This window comes from Schistocerca piceifrons, chromosome 6 (assembly GCF_021461385.2).
Source record: "Schistocerca piceifrons isolate TAMUIC-IGC-003096 chromosome 6, iqSchPice1.1, whole genome shotgun sequence".
NCBI lineage: Eukaryota > Metazoa > Arthropoda > Insecta > Orthoptera > Acrididae > Schistocerca > Schistocerca piceifrons.
In genome coordinates, this window is record NC_060143.1 from 489894779 (window position 1) to 489909983 (window position 15205).

The following is a 15205-nucleotide window of genomic DNA, read 5'->3' on the forward strand; positions in this document are numbered from 1 at the left end:
CTGTCCATAATTCCTGATGCATGATTTTGTGCACAAAATGACCTCTCAGTTATGTTCCATAAATGTTTGATGGGATTCATGTCGGGTGATCTGCGTGGCCAAAACATTCGCTTGAGCTGTCTAGAATGTTCTTCAAACCAATCACATACAACTGTGACCTAGTGACATCACATTGTCATCCATAAAAATTCCATTGTTGTTTGGGAACATGAAGTCCATGAAAGGCTGAAAATGGTCTCCAAGTAGCTGAACATAACCAATTCCTGTCAATGATCAGTTCAATTGGACCAGAGGACCTAGTCCATTCCACGTAAACCATTGTGGAGCTACCACCAGCTTGCAACATACCTTGTTGACAATCTGGGTCCATGCCACACTTAAACCCTACCACCAGCTCTTACCATCTGAATTCAGAAGCCATCTGCCCAGAACACATGTACAGGGGCCAACCGATATGGTCATGAGCCCAGAACAGGCAGTGTAGGCCAAGGCACTTGTGCCTGTCATCTACTGCCATGGCCCATTAATGTCAAATTTCACCTCGCTCTCCTCACAGGTACATTCATCGTGTGTCCCACACTGATTTCTACGTTATTTCTTGCAGTGTCACTTGTCTGTTAACACTGACAACTCTATGCAAATGGTGATGCTATCAGTCATTGAGTGAAGGGTGTTGGCACTACATTGTCCATGGTCTGAATGCCTGAATTTTGGTTTCTCATCACACTCTTGACACTGTGGATCTCGGAATGTTGAATTCCCTAACGATTTCTGAAATGTAATGTCCCACGCGTATAGTCCTAACTGTCATTCCACATTCAAAGTCTGTTAATTACTGTTTTGTGGCCATAATCAACTCAGAAAACTTTTCACATGAATCACCAGAGTACAAATGACAGTTCCATCAACCCACTGCCCTTTTATACCTACTGTACATCTGCTTTTGTCATCCGAGTGTAGAAGGGTGCTGCAGTTCAGAGTCGATGAACTTCAAATAACATCTACCCAGGGACACTTTGTGCTGCTTCAACAAATGGCTGTACTGAGGAGCCTAAGTTTTATCAGTGGTTCACTATAAGTACAGCTTTTATACCTCACATGCAAAAATGTTGTACAAATCACCAGTTACCCAATCAAAGTGCTGTTTTCATATTTGATGAGCATGTTAGCCATGTCAGTCTATGATAAGTACAAATGGATGTACAAAATATCATTCTGAAAATACTATCCCTGTAACTTGAATTTCCCAAAACAATGTTTCAGTAACTCATTGGTGAATGGAAGTATGTAGAATAAACTATTTGTTTTTCCTTTTTAAATCACTTGTAACATTAATCATGTGTACTCTAAACATAGCTGAAACAAGGCACTTCATTAATTTCAGGCATTAGCTTTTCCAGCTGAGGTTGTGAACTAACTGTAATCCCAAAGACTTAACACTTTCTACTGCTTGCATTTCTTTGTTTTGAGAAACATATTGTTATGGCATACGGAGTTCCATGAGAAGTACTGAATTGTATGTATTAAGTATTGTCAAAATTCTGTGATAATCCATTTGCCTTGAATTGCCTGTTGCTGTTCTCAATTATTTCATTAACTGCTTTTTCAGTAAGGGGACTGGTACTATTTTTTATTCCTATATTTGTATCATCTGCAAAATGTACAAAATTTGCATCTTCTGAAACTACAAATGGATCATATTTTTTGTTGTGCACCATATCTGATTGCTTCATATTCTGAGTGCCCTTCATTATGTTGTTACACATAACTTTCTGTCATTCAGATAAGATTAAAAAACCATGAACTTTCTGCATCTACAGTTTCATAATATTTGAACTTTTGTACTAAGTTATCATGGTTTACACTGTAACGGCACCACTGCTTAAGATGGGAAAAGGTTAACTTCGGTGCAATATTTCGGAGCCCACAAGTTGCAGCCAGATGCGGGCCTGTTGACAGTAAGTTATGCTATCAGTGGTTGCAAAGTAGAATGGAGGCCACAGGGCTGTAGACCTGCTGAAAAGAGTAAACGTAACGGTGTGCATGGCGCAAGTTACAAGCAGAAGGGGCCCACTGGCCCAACCCAGGTGTTATGAGTACATGACTCGGAGAAAGCATGCTGTGGGTCACCTTACAGCTCTCCTGGGCGGCAGGGACAGAGACCACCGAGTCAACTGCCGGCGCAGCCTGATATCGTCACAACTCCGCGGCTGTACAAGGCCGACACACAGCAGTGCGATGCACGGGTCACTGACGCAACCATTCCGCCGCCAAGCCGCTTTGCAAACAGCCAAGTGGTGCCCTCAGCATTGCGGGGCCCAGTGACACAGATCGAGAGGAATGGGGTCACTGTAGCTGGAAATAATAAACCACTTGGGAAACTCGGATGAGTTTTAATATGGTGCATCCTGACAGCCCATCCTCATCCAACATCCATCTACAACAAATTCAGATGCCGTAGCCACGTCACAAAATATTCCCAGTGGTAGTAATTTCGGATTTATTGGTTCTCAAGTATCATCTACCAACATAAATAATGGTTCTTCAGTTTAAAGTCCTCTTTGAAATCCAAACTATTTGCTGCTGAGTGTTCTTGCTTGTACTGAGTGTGCGTAATATGTATCTTATATCATGGTCTTGAAAACAGCTTCCTTAAGATTGTCTGGGAAAGTGCCACTGCATAAAGATTCATTGTAGAAGTAATTTAATATATTACTAAGTTCAGCTGAATGACATTTCATTATTTTACTACTGGTTTCATCGTGACCACTGGAACGTGTATTTTTAAGAAGCTTGACAACACTGAAAACTACTTTGGGAGATGTAGGATGAAGTTGAGTTTTATCGAACCTGGTTTGGAAGATGCCCCCCCCCCCCCCTTTTTTTTTAGGAATTATAGATTGTGTTATAAGGAAATGTTCAAACATAAATCATCTGCTATTGATAAAAAAGAAGTTATTAAGAGAGTCTTCAATTTGGGGGCTACCTTTGATCTGTTCGTAATCTACTTTCAATGAAATTTCCTCATTCTCTTTTTTCATTTTTCTTGTCTCATTTTTACTATGTTCCAAATGGATTTTACTGTAGTACTTTTGTCCATTATGTATTTTTGCTGGACGGGCTTATGCTTCCTCAACAGTCCATACATTTTGATTCTCCAGTGACATTGCTAAGAATTTTACAGTACGGATGTAACGTGGTTTAACCCTGGTTTCATCCTGACTTTATGACACGTAATCATCTCTTAGTCATGCATGATATTCTGATTCCAATCCAGTGTTGAGGTGCATTTAATCTGCTTCCTATGGTTAATTTCTTAGGAAGTAGCATATGACTATGTTACAGAATACATTTTATTTTCATTTACACCAAGGGTATTGTTGGTACCTTCCACTCTGTATTTTGCAAATTCTTCTTGAATTCTGTACTTCCTTTTTCAGGTATTACAGCTACAGTTCTTTTTTTTGCGCCATGCTCTTTGATATTGAATGTCAACAGTTGACCACCATGATGTGAGAGGCCATTAACTGTGTGAATTATGCTATGATTTTACAATGTTTGTGTGTCCATAAAAATCCCACCAGTACCAATGATGGTGCATTCTATATCTCTCTTTGCAAATTATGCAAGTAGATCTATATTATAAGAAACAGCTTGAATCCACTTCTAGAACAGGTGTGCTCTATAAAATTCAAATCTCTACTTCATATTACCTCATTCTGCGTGTAAGGCACGAAGTTTAACACTTCAAGTTGCTTCATAAATAATTCAGAATTACGAGATGAAACCCTGTTTATTGGGAGTGTTATTAACATACCATGAAAATCTTTTCCTGTAGCAAAAGCTTCAAAATGCTTCTATAACTTTCCTATACCTGGGTGCTGTAAAGCTGTGCATTTATATTCAAACCTTTTGCATTTTCTTTTTTTGGACTTTCTGTCAGTTTCACTTTGTAGAAGTCTGTATTACCATGAAAATCTTTTCCTGTAGCAAAAGCTTCAAAATGCTTCTATAACTTTCCTATACCTGGGTGCTGTAAAGCTGTGCATTTATATTCAAACCTTTTGCACTTTCCTTTTTTGGACTTTCTGTCAGTTTCACTTTGTAGAAGTCTGTATTAAGTCTAGCCTGCATCATTTGCTGCATTTGTGTTTTCTCCTTTCATAAATTCTCGTGTGTTATCTAAGCACTGCTACAGGGCCTTGCCATTTTATCCCTCTGCTGGCATGACAATTTTATTCCTCAAAGCTAGTCATTCTTTTTCTGTTGCATTTCTTTTGCTTATTTTGGTCAGTCATTACCTAACGCTCACTTTCAAACCTGCAACCATCTCTGTTTCAACTCACCTGAGTCCCATCATCTTAATTTCCTACCTTTTTGTAATTTCTAACATTGCCTAACTAATGATGGTCAGAGTCCACTCCTGGATACGTTTCACAGTTTATGTTGTTCATGTTAGTTGTTCACTTTAACTCATACACTTCAGTAAGTTGTTCAGTGAAATGTCCAGTATGAGAGATTAGAGGCATTACGTATACCACTTTGTTATTGCCCTATAATGATTATTATCTGTTCAGTATTGGTAAAATGGCTTCTGTGCTGATCAGTGATTCTTATTTGTCACTTATGGTATCATGTTCAATTTGGCTCTGGAGGCAATGATGTAAGATATATCTAGATCTGGTGTAGCTCATAGTTAAAGGCTCTGAGGCAGAGCCACCTCAAAATATGTATTAAAATATATTTCTCTATCATGTATTGCAGAATTTAAATTGTCATGCCACATTCTGAATATTTGCCACATGGATTTAAATAATGACTGTCAACGTTTTTGTAACAGTTGCTATTGGGTGACGTTTCTCAATCAATCATAAGGCTTCACCTTGAAATGGCAGTTAGCTCTGTGTAGTAGAGGTTTACAGATGTGCCCTCTGCAGAGTACAGATCTTATGGGCCTACTGAAGGCTCAGCTCATACTGCCTAACAGTGTCCTACCATTAGTTTTTTGTTTCTGGCATTGATAATCTATCCTCTGCAGGAAAAGCATGTGAAATTTTTAAAATGTCTCACCAGAGCACCCTATTTTACAGTAGCATAACTGTCACAAGTTTGTGAGACCTACATGTATAATTAGAGAAAATAATGGGGTGAACCATGTGCTATTACCTTCAGTTGCTAAGAATTTCCTTACTTGCTGGTAATGTTTTCCGGATAATGTGCCTTATAGCAAGTTTCTTTTTCTAAATTTATTGTGCCTCACTTCTTGTGAATTGTATTTTCTTGTGAATAATCACAGCATACCATGAGCCTGAAAATAGCACAAAATGGGGTAACATATTTAGTTACATTTCCCAGCAATTTAGATGTTGGTGAGACCTTTACTGTGGTGTTTAATTGAAATTGCATATTTTCATAATGCATAAATATAAATAAGAATACCTGTAAATGCAGCATGTTTGTGAAGCTTTGCTTCTGTCAACCATCACAACACACATTTAAAGTTTGGAATTTAAAATATGAAAAAAACTTTGCATGCAAAAAAGCTAACACACACCGCATTGTACTGAGTCAGGTGGCGTAGTGGTTAGCACACTAGACTTGCGTTCAGGAGGATGACGGTTCAAACCCGTGTCCAGCCTTCCTGATTCAGGTTTTCCGTGATTTCCCTAAATCACTTCAGGCAAATGCTGGGATGGTTCCTTTGAAAGGGCACGGCTGACTTCCTTGTCCATCCTTCCGTAATCTGATGAGACCGATGACCTTGCTGTTTGGTCCCCTCCACCATATCAACCAACACACCGCATTGTAGATCTTTCCAAAATACATCATTTTTAACATGGTTTGTTGCAGTAAAGTGTCAGGAAATGTGATGTTAGCATCTAAACATGTTACATATAATTCTTGTCTTTTACTGTTATTTAGTACTTTATTACAAAAAGGAAATTAGTTACATTCTATAAACATTTTTATAATGTGTAACTGTGTAGAGAACCCTGGCACCATAGTTCTGACTGGTAAATGCATTAGTCTATCCCAGCATGGAAACCATGAGCCAAGCCTGATATAGACTGAATCCACATGATAAATTAGTGGTCAGTGGTGTGGTACACTGTGCATGTTTTGTTTTGTGGTCTTTGGCTAGTTTTTCATTGTGGTTCATATAAATACTGGATTATTTCATCAATTGTATATCGAACACACAATGTGTCAGTAGTTAAAATATGAAGGCAAACAGATTAGAGATTACAGCCACATACCATATGTAAATTTATTTAGATTATAGGAGGTGACATAGCGCCAACAGAAAAATACCAGATTGTCAGAAAGTTGAATGTTGGTTTATGTAGAACCTGTAGTTTATAATCATGTTCTCACTTTTTCCAAGTGTCTGTAAGATTGAAGCTGTCCTCTCCTCTTATGTAGTTGTTATTCCATATCAAATTTTGTAACTTCAATCGGTGATTTGGTAAATTTTTAATGACATCTTGAATAGGTAGGCATTTTGTGTCATCTATTTGTGTTATTTTTTCCCATTCTTTAATAGATGTTTTCTACCATCTTAGTTTCGGTGGTGCTATATTGGCAATGACAGAGAGCCATGGTATTGGGGTAGATTTTAATGTCCCAGTGGTAATACGCATGGTATCGTGGAGTTGCACATCTACCATGTTGGTGTGGTGACTTCTCTGCCAGACAGGAACAAAGTATTCTACAGTGGTGTAGACTATTGATGTTGCTGCTGTTCATAGAGTTGAAGGTGAACTCAGTCAGTAACTATCACCTTATAACTGACCCCTCAAAAGCACTAAAAGGGTTCGGCTTTGCTACGTCAGACTGGGTTAAGCTCAACCTTATCGGAAGTGGCGACTCTAGATGCAAGGCCATGCTTTAAAACTGGGGATTCATAGATAACCTAAGCTGTGGCTGTGGAGCATGTGAGCAAACTCTGGACCACATCACAAAAGTGTACCCTACTAGGAAATTCAGTGGATCAGAAGAGGACTTCACAGAAGCCACTCCTCGAGCTATGAAGTGGATCCAAGACCTGTATGTCGATGTGTAACCAATAGCTTCTAGTCTCACCTAATACCTGTCATGTTTCTGTATATCATATCACATTGACCACTTGCATGTATAAGAAATATTTTATTCATTATTTTAAATATATTTGTATATACAAGGTGATTATAATTAAAGTTAAACTTTGAAACCGCTTTAGAAATAACATCATTGGTCAGAATGATGTCAAGTCGCAATGGGATATTCCTGGAGAAGGGGGAAGACATATGGCAGAAGAAAAATAAATGGTTACAAAATGTAGCAAAAGATGGTGCTGTAAGCATCATAATTTAACCCTTTGCATTCCGTATGGCAGACACAGGGTGGCTCCGCGCGCTCTTATTTAAATCGCCGCCACCTGGGCGGCAGTGCACCGCAGAGATTTCCGCGGATGTCTTTGTGGAAACAATGTGGCCGCTGGCCAACACTTGGGGTATACATTAAAACATAATGTGTGCTTTCATTCATATATTTACGTAAGCTTTTGCAGTACAATACTTTCCATTGTGTGGTATTTTTTGAAACACTCTTCATGGTGGAGAGATGGGTTTCGTGAGCATGTTTCGCAGTAATACAGTTTCACGCCTGCCACCTTTCTTTTTTCTGTCTGAGCACACTGCACAATCCTTATGCTTGTTCCCAGGATGCTCGTTGATAATGTGCAACTTTCCATTCAAGCGTTCCTCGTCATCAGAAGTTGAACGACGTCCTCGTTTCTGTCCTTGAGTTCTTTCTTTGGCAACTAATCCTCTTATAACACTTTTATGGAATGCTTTGTGAGACGGTATTGTCTAGTTGTTTTTCTCACAGTGGTTCTTGTATAGTAAATAGCTGTTTACAAGTCCTACCTCCAACAGCCAGAAGTATAGTTTTCGCCATCACTTGAGACTTTTCATTAGAAAACTGTAACTGGACACAAAGTTGTCAGATCGATCAACTCCACCCGTCTTTGAAGTATAATCAATAATCACATTTGGTTTCTTTATTTCTCCCGTTTCCTTTCTGTTTATCCTTTCTATAAGTGACACTGAGTTATTGGCTTTTGTAGAAAGCATGAGAACTGTTCGTTTATCTTGCCATGCCAGAACCATCATTTTGTTGTTGCGGAGGCATTTTATTTTGTGCTTCCTTAGACGCAGAGCTCCTTTCTTGATTGCAGCTGGAAGGTTTTTGCGATTGGCCTGAATCGTTCCTGTTAGATGCATGTTCTGTTTCAACAGCTCATCAGCTAATTCAACACTTGTATAAAAACAGTCAGTGTACAAATGATACATTGATTGCCCTGTAGCATTTCTGATATTAGCTAGCAGCTGAAGAACTATTCTCTCAGAAAAGTTCAAGTGTGGACAAATCAATGACTCAGTTGTTACAGCGCCAAAATAGGGTATCAAACTGCAGATATAACCATTTGATGAATCCGAAATGACATAAACTCTGAGTCCCCATTTTTTTTGTTTTTGAGGATTGTACATTTTGAATAATACACGACCCTTGAACGATACTGTAGATTCATCAGCAGCTAAATACTGATATGGTTGATAAATTTCGAGAAACGTGCCAGTCAAGTAATTCAGTACATTTGTCACTTTACTTGGACGTGACAGCCTGACTGTTGACATGTGTAGCACTCGTCGAATTAGAAACATGAAGTGCCCAGAAAATTTGCATAAATCGTCGGCGACTAAAACAGTCTGGAAAGAAGTTGAATGATTGTAACCATTCTCTTGAAAAAAAAAGTCCTGCCATATTCAGTAGCACACCATGGAAGCGTTTCATTTCTTCCATGGTAACATTTCTCCAGTCCCACCATGCAGAATGTTGTGGAAGTGGTGTCACTTTACGTATTTTCGATGTAGCATACCTAATCGTTTCATCTGCTATTCGTTGAAATAGGTTATCTGTAAAAATTAATTGAAAGAATCCGAAGGGCAATGATGGAACAGAACTACTTTCTGCCTTTCTGTTATAAAACCACACTTTGATTCATCAAAGGGAAAATCTGTGAAGTCAGAGCCAGTGTTGCTCCACATTCGCCACAAATCCTCTGCTGAGACACTAGAAACATGCACATTGTCACTGTTTTATTCGCCATTGTCACTCTAATTGTTTTGAAATGAATCACTATCATAATCAAAATCATTTTCATTCTCGTTTTCACTTAGAGATTGCTCTAAAAGATCTAAAATCTCTTCCTCAGAAAGTACTGTACGTGAAGAACTAGCCATTTCGAGCGCGTGGACTTGAACGGAATAATTACAACCTTTGACTTAACACAGCTGCTACTGTTCGACACCGAGTTAACACTAGTTCTCCTAGATGGCAGCACACTGCAGCAATAATGCCTAGTAGACCCAAAATACGTCTGAGAGCCTCGAAAAGTCGTGTCGAATGAGGCTCGACATCGGAGCGGAAAACAAATTTCGCGATGTCGAGTGGCACTCGACATTGGAGTGGAAAGGGTTAATAGTGGTCGACTATAAATGACGAATGAATCATACAACAATGCCTAAGGTGTATGTTTGACGTTAAACAAACTGTACTACTCAGTGTGCAGGGTGTACAGGTGCAATACTGTTAGTTACATAAGCCCATCCACCACAGCAAGGTCGTATCACATCGGATGGAAAAAATCAGATTTTAATCATACTGAAGCCTAAAACTGCATAAAAAACATCACTCACATCGGTTTGTAATTATACTGAGGCCAGAAATCGCATAAAAAGCATCACATATCGGTTTTTAACTGTCTTGAGGCCAAAAACTGCATAAAAAGCATCAATCACATCAGTTATTAATTGTCCTGAGACTAATAACTGCATAAAAAGCATCGATCAAATTGGATTATTAATTTCCGTGTGACTGGGGCAAAACATGTTCAAAGCGCTGTCCACTGTTTTCTGCAAGTTGAAATTGAGAAACAGCATGTTCCACAATTTATTGCAGTGTTTCTGGGGTCACATTCAGAATGTGTTGCGCAATGCATGTGCCTTCAGTGCAGCTAAGTTTGCAGTTGGAACACTGAAGCCAACATCTTTTAGATAGCCCCATAGCCAGAAGTCACACGGATTAAGATGGCACTTCAGCAGCTGCTTAACTGGATTTGCAGTGTGTGGAGGTGCGCCATCTTGCATAAAAATTATCCCATCCACACATCCATGCTGTTGGAGAGACAGAATGATGTGGTTGCGCAAAAGACGCTCATAGCGCTTACCAGTGACAGTACAGGTAACAGGACCGGAAGCATCTGTTTCTTCGAAAAATATGGTCCTATGGTAATAATGCCGTAAACCCGCACCACACAGTGACCTTTTCAGGATGAAGTGGTATTGGTTGATTTACGTGTGGATTTTCCATTGCCCATATTCGACAATTCTGTGTATTGAAATATCCTGTCAGATGTAAGTGGGCTTCGTCTGTCCACAGAATCTTTCGTGGCCAATCATATCCATTTCCATGCGAGCAAGAAATTCTAAAGCAAAGGTCTCTCATGCTGGCAGGTCAACAGGAAGCAGCCCGTACACATGGGTAATTTTGAATGGATAGCAAAGAAGGATGTTTCATAGGATTTTATGCACCGCGCTCACGCGAACGTCCAGTGTTCGGGCAAGTCTCTGTGCACTACACATTTGCACACCACCACTCATCTCCTCCTGCATTGCTGCGGCCACTGCTTCCACTGATGTTGAATCAATTTGTTTCCTCCCTCTACCAGGTTGCACAGCAAAAGACCCCATCTTTTCGAATTTCGAACAATTTTCTCCAGACCGTCGGCAGTTATCGGACCATCGCCTTTTTTCAAACCCTTCAGTGTCCAGAACTTCTGCAGAGCGAAGTGAGCACATTCATCATTCTTGTAATACAGCTTTACAAGCAGAGCACAATCCTGCATTGAGACAGTCATGGCGAACATCGCAGACGCCAAAGGAGGAAAAGCCGTGTACCCAGCTTGTTTATACCAACTTCAGTGGGATGTGCACATGACAGGTGTTTTTATTTACGTATTCTGACACATACAGTGCCATCTATTGATCAATTTTACACTTTTTTTTCTTCTGCCATAAGTTTTCCCCCTTCTCCAATAATATTCTGTTGCAATTTGACATCATTCTGACCAGTAGTATTATTTCTACAGTGTTTTGAAAGTTAAGCTTTAATTATAATCACCCTGTATATTCCTTTGCATTGTAATGACAGTTTTTGTATATATATATGCTGCTGGCATGTCATACGATATATAACAACAACAATAATATAAATATGCTTACTTGTTTTTGGCCGTAACACTGGAAATGGTTCCAGTGAGTGGTTTCTATTCTATTCCTTGAAATGACAGCTGTGTAGGATACAGGTAGATAAACAATAGAGCCCCACAGGGTGCAGTGCTATCTTTCCTGCCATTTAAAGCATAGAAATGTGACTTGTATTAAACAGAGTCTCAGAAGTTCTGTTATATTGATAGCCAGCATTGAAGTTGGATTTCATTTGCTTGAACAGTTAACTGTCCGATAGCAAAATTCATGAGGCACTGAAGGATATAGTATTAACAAATACAAAGCTTTCAAAATACTTGAGAATAACATTAGCAATGCACACTCATTCAAATATCACAAATGAAATATAGCGGATAAAATCCATAGCATTGTTTGTTCAGTAGGGGAGCTACTACAGCCACCTTGAGGTGCGCTAGTATAAAATCACCTTCTCTGCAGCTTTATACTGAGCACTAATGTGATTGAATCACCCTCACATGAGGCTAATCCACACCCAACTTAATGGGGCACTTAGACAGATTGCTGATGTCTTCAGACCTACATCTGTTTACTGGCTTCCACTCTTTAGTGATCATACCTACAAAGAGAAGTTGCTTTGGTGCAGAAATATCACAAAATTGTGGTATCCTGGAGCCTGCCTTTCCATGGAGTCATTTTGTAAATGACTATTGGAAGGAGGAATTGACCTCCAACGGCAGTCATCAGTTTGCACTTCCTTCAAGGTTGTGAAAATCTTTTTACAGGATCTGCATCATTGAGAGACCATACTGAATCTCTCTTCAAACGAAGAGAAATCTTAACCTTCATGTAAGGTAGTGACACTAGTTTTCAGCTTACCCAATACAATACTTTTGCATTTACGTAGCTCATTCATATGAAGCACAAGCTTCTTAGTTGGTCTGTGCAATTGAGTGGACAGAGGTGCTTGATCTAAAGGCATTATGATGCCATCCCTTTGCAGTATATGTATATATGTTGTAAATGTGTAAAATTCTTTCTTTATGTTTGAGTTGCTTATATGCATTACGGTAAATAAAATATAAACAAAACAGGCTGTCAAGATGAGTAAAAATAGAAAAAGAATCCACTGCAAAATTTTATGCAATATAAAAGAGAAACTCACACTTGGTAGAAACAGCAGTGTTCTTCGTTATGTTGATCTACTTCATGTTGTTAGTATTGTGACATTTGTTCTAAAATAAAAGCTTCCGGCTACAGAAGACATATAAAAATTATTGCCAAATCATAGAGTAGCGATTGCTAATTGTTAGCGTTTAGTGCCACTGGTTAAACACTGAAAGAAAAGAGAAAAAAGTGTGGTTTTGTTATATTGTGCTTCAAACACACATACAAGTGAACAAAAGATAGAGTTGGTTGTATGAGCAATCAAATAACAGCACGCTGTATTGATGCAAAAAATATACTTACCTTTAGCTCTCAACTGCTGTGACTGTGTGAATATGTGTGGAACTTGCTTTCGAAATACACAAGAGTCAGCTATAGACACTGAGCTGTGTTAAAAGTTCAAGTCTGCAGTTAATGAACTCTAAATGTTTCTACAACTGTGATGAAAATGAGTCTGTGGATGGCACTCAGCACACTGCACATTTAAGACTGAACTAGGCTTGACGATATGATGACACTGTCCTCTGGAGGCAGAAATAGAACTTCGAGACGTGACTGCACTCAAGACAGAACTGTAGATACAACTCAGAGACAGAACAGAATAGAACTGGCTGCTCTTGTCCTGTATGGCAGTATTTGAAGACCATGAGGCGGTGGCTCGCAACTACCGGAGATGTCGCTTACTGTCTTCCTGAGTGGTGCTTAGTGATGCTGTGGGTGTCTAGTATGTATGTTGTGGTTGACTGTTGATTTGCCATTGTCAGTTATTGATATCATTGCAATTTTACTATCACATCTTGTGCAGTACATATAATTCGTACTGGCACACAGCTATTCACACTTACGTGCATGAACATTAAACACCACCAGGACTCTATTCCTTACCTACAAATTTACAAGAGGCATTTTCTCAGCTTTTGCTGTGCAGAAAGTAAGCTGCCTTCTTATTACACTATCTTGCAAACAATTTTTTTTTTACTGGGTTAGACCATTGAAAATCACTGTTAGTACCATGGTAAATAACAGCCTTCATTGTAAACAGGTCTTAATTCTTAAAGAATGTAGATGTCTGATGTTATATGACAGTCATCAACCACATCTTTTCTTTATTACATCAGTGAGAAACTATTCCATTAACGCACACACATGTAGCTTCTTGTATGTTTGGTACTTCATAAAAGAAACATGTCCCTCCACTTTTAGTAACAGCAGCGCAGCACTTCAAGATGGATGTCTGTCTGTATAGTAGTTCACATTTGGTCATTGTATTGTTTATTTTCTAATAATAATGTGTCCTCAATCATAATTTTATTGCAAAACTATAAAATGTGATTGCTCAGTACTAAAATGTAAACAATTTGTTCTAATTTTCAGAGGATGTTATTCGACGGAGGCTCCTGATTGATGGTGATGGTACAGGGGATGACCGTAGACTCAATGTTTTGCTAAAATCATTCATAAAGTGGTGTAATTCTACAAATGAAACTCCACAAGAAAGGTCAGTTCTAACAGGACAAGGAAAAATCTCTCCAAAGTTGATCCAAATACAGAGATGTTTACAATGCTCATGACATGAATGAAAAATGCAATACTTTTATTGTGCTGTTCCTTTATTTTAAATCTGTTTTGCCCTAAAAATGACTTAGACAAAAAGGATTCCTCACTTGTGGGAACACTTGCTTTTTTTGTGCTAACACCTTTTAGTAGTTTTTGTGTGTGTGTGTGTGTGTGTGTGGTGTGTCAGTGTCAGTGTCAGTCAGTTGATGGCTCAGCACCTCAACAATTTGGTGAGTTGTTATCTTTCTCCTTCAATTATTTGTGGCAATCATTAGGACTAAAGATCTGCGTATGATTTCTGAGATTTAGAATTCAGTATGGTATGAAACCTCCATGTGCTGTAATCTAAATCTGTAAACATTGTTGCATGAAATAATAGAACAGTCAAATGGTGCTCCAAAATGCCAAGTAGTGGAAAGTTTAGTAGAAGTTTTTTTGACAAATGTTCTATATGTTTTCATGGGTGCCGAATCTGAATTTTTAAAGTCCCACCAAAATTTTGGCAAGGAAATGGGTGGAAAATAGATAGATCCATGAAAAAATGGAAGTATTTTTGGTTTAAGCTGCCTATTCGTGAAAGAAAATAGGGTAAAATTTCCACAAAGTAGGTCCATGTGACCTTTTTGTCAGACCAACTGTACAGCGTGTAGTGTGTGGTGAAGTAAGTGCGATTTCAAAGCTGAAAAGATTGGCCATATCAGGACCTACTCACCCCCCCCCCCCCCCCCCCCCAATCCCGTCTGCGCCCTGACTGTACTTTGTTGCACATCTGTATCAGAGTTTCGTCCGCCAGGTGTCACAATGTTATTGGAATGCTTGGTATGTGGGAATGTCAGTCTTGTGCGTTGTTCTCCAGTGCAGGCTGTTGTTTTTGAGTTCACCCTCAAATATTCACTTAGAATATTTCTGCAGTTGGTAAATTCAGTTTAATTGTATAAAATTGTCATACATAATGAGTTCAAGTGAGAAGTGTGTCCTGTGTGAAGCTGTACTGGACTATGGGAGAAAAGTGTTGGCCTTAGGCCCAAAGTGGTCTTGAAGAATGTTCTTGAAGCAGTTGAGGAGGAGGAGGAGGAGGAGCAGGAGGGGGATGAGGATGGGATAGCTGCACTTTTTAAGGGCAAAACTGTGGATAAGGTTCGAAAAAAATATAGTAATGAAAAATTAAGGAGAATGAGCTAGCAAAAACCAGA

General features: G+C 39.0%; 1 protein-coding gene across 1 annotated transcript in view; it reads left to right on the forward strand.

The window, feature by feature from the left end:
* The window catches only part of LOC124802775 (THO complex subunit 7 homolog), a 56647-nt gene that overhangs the window by 8142 nt on the left and 33300 nt on the right, over positions 1 to 15205 (forward strand). Inside the window, exon 2 of the mRNA XM_047263771.1 lies at positions 13830 to 13953. Coding sequence (XP_047119727.1) covers positions 13830 to 13953 — 124 coding nt within the window. The remainder of the gene's footprint in view (positions 1 to 13829; positions 13954 to 15205) is intronic.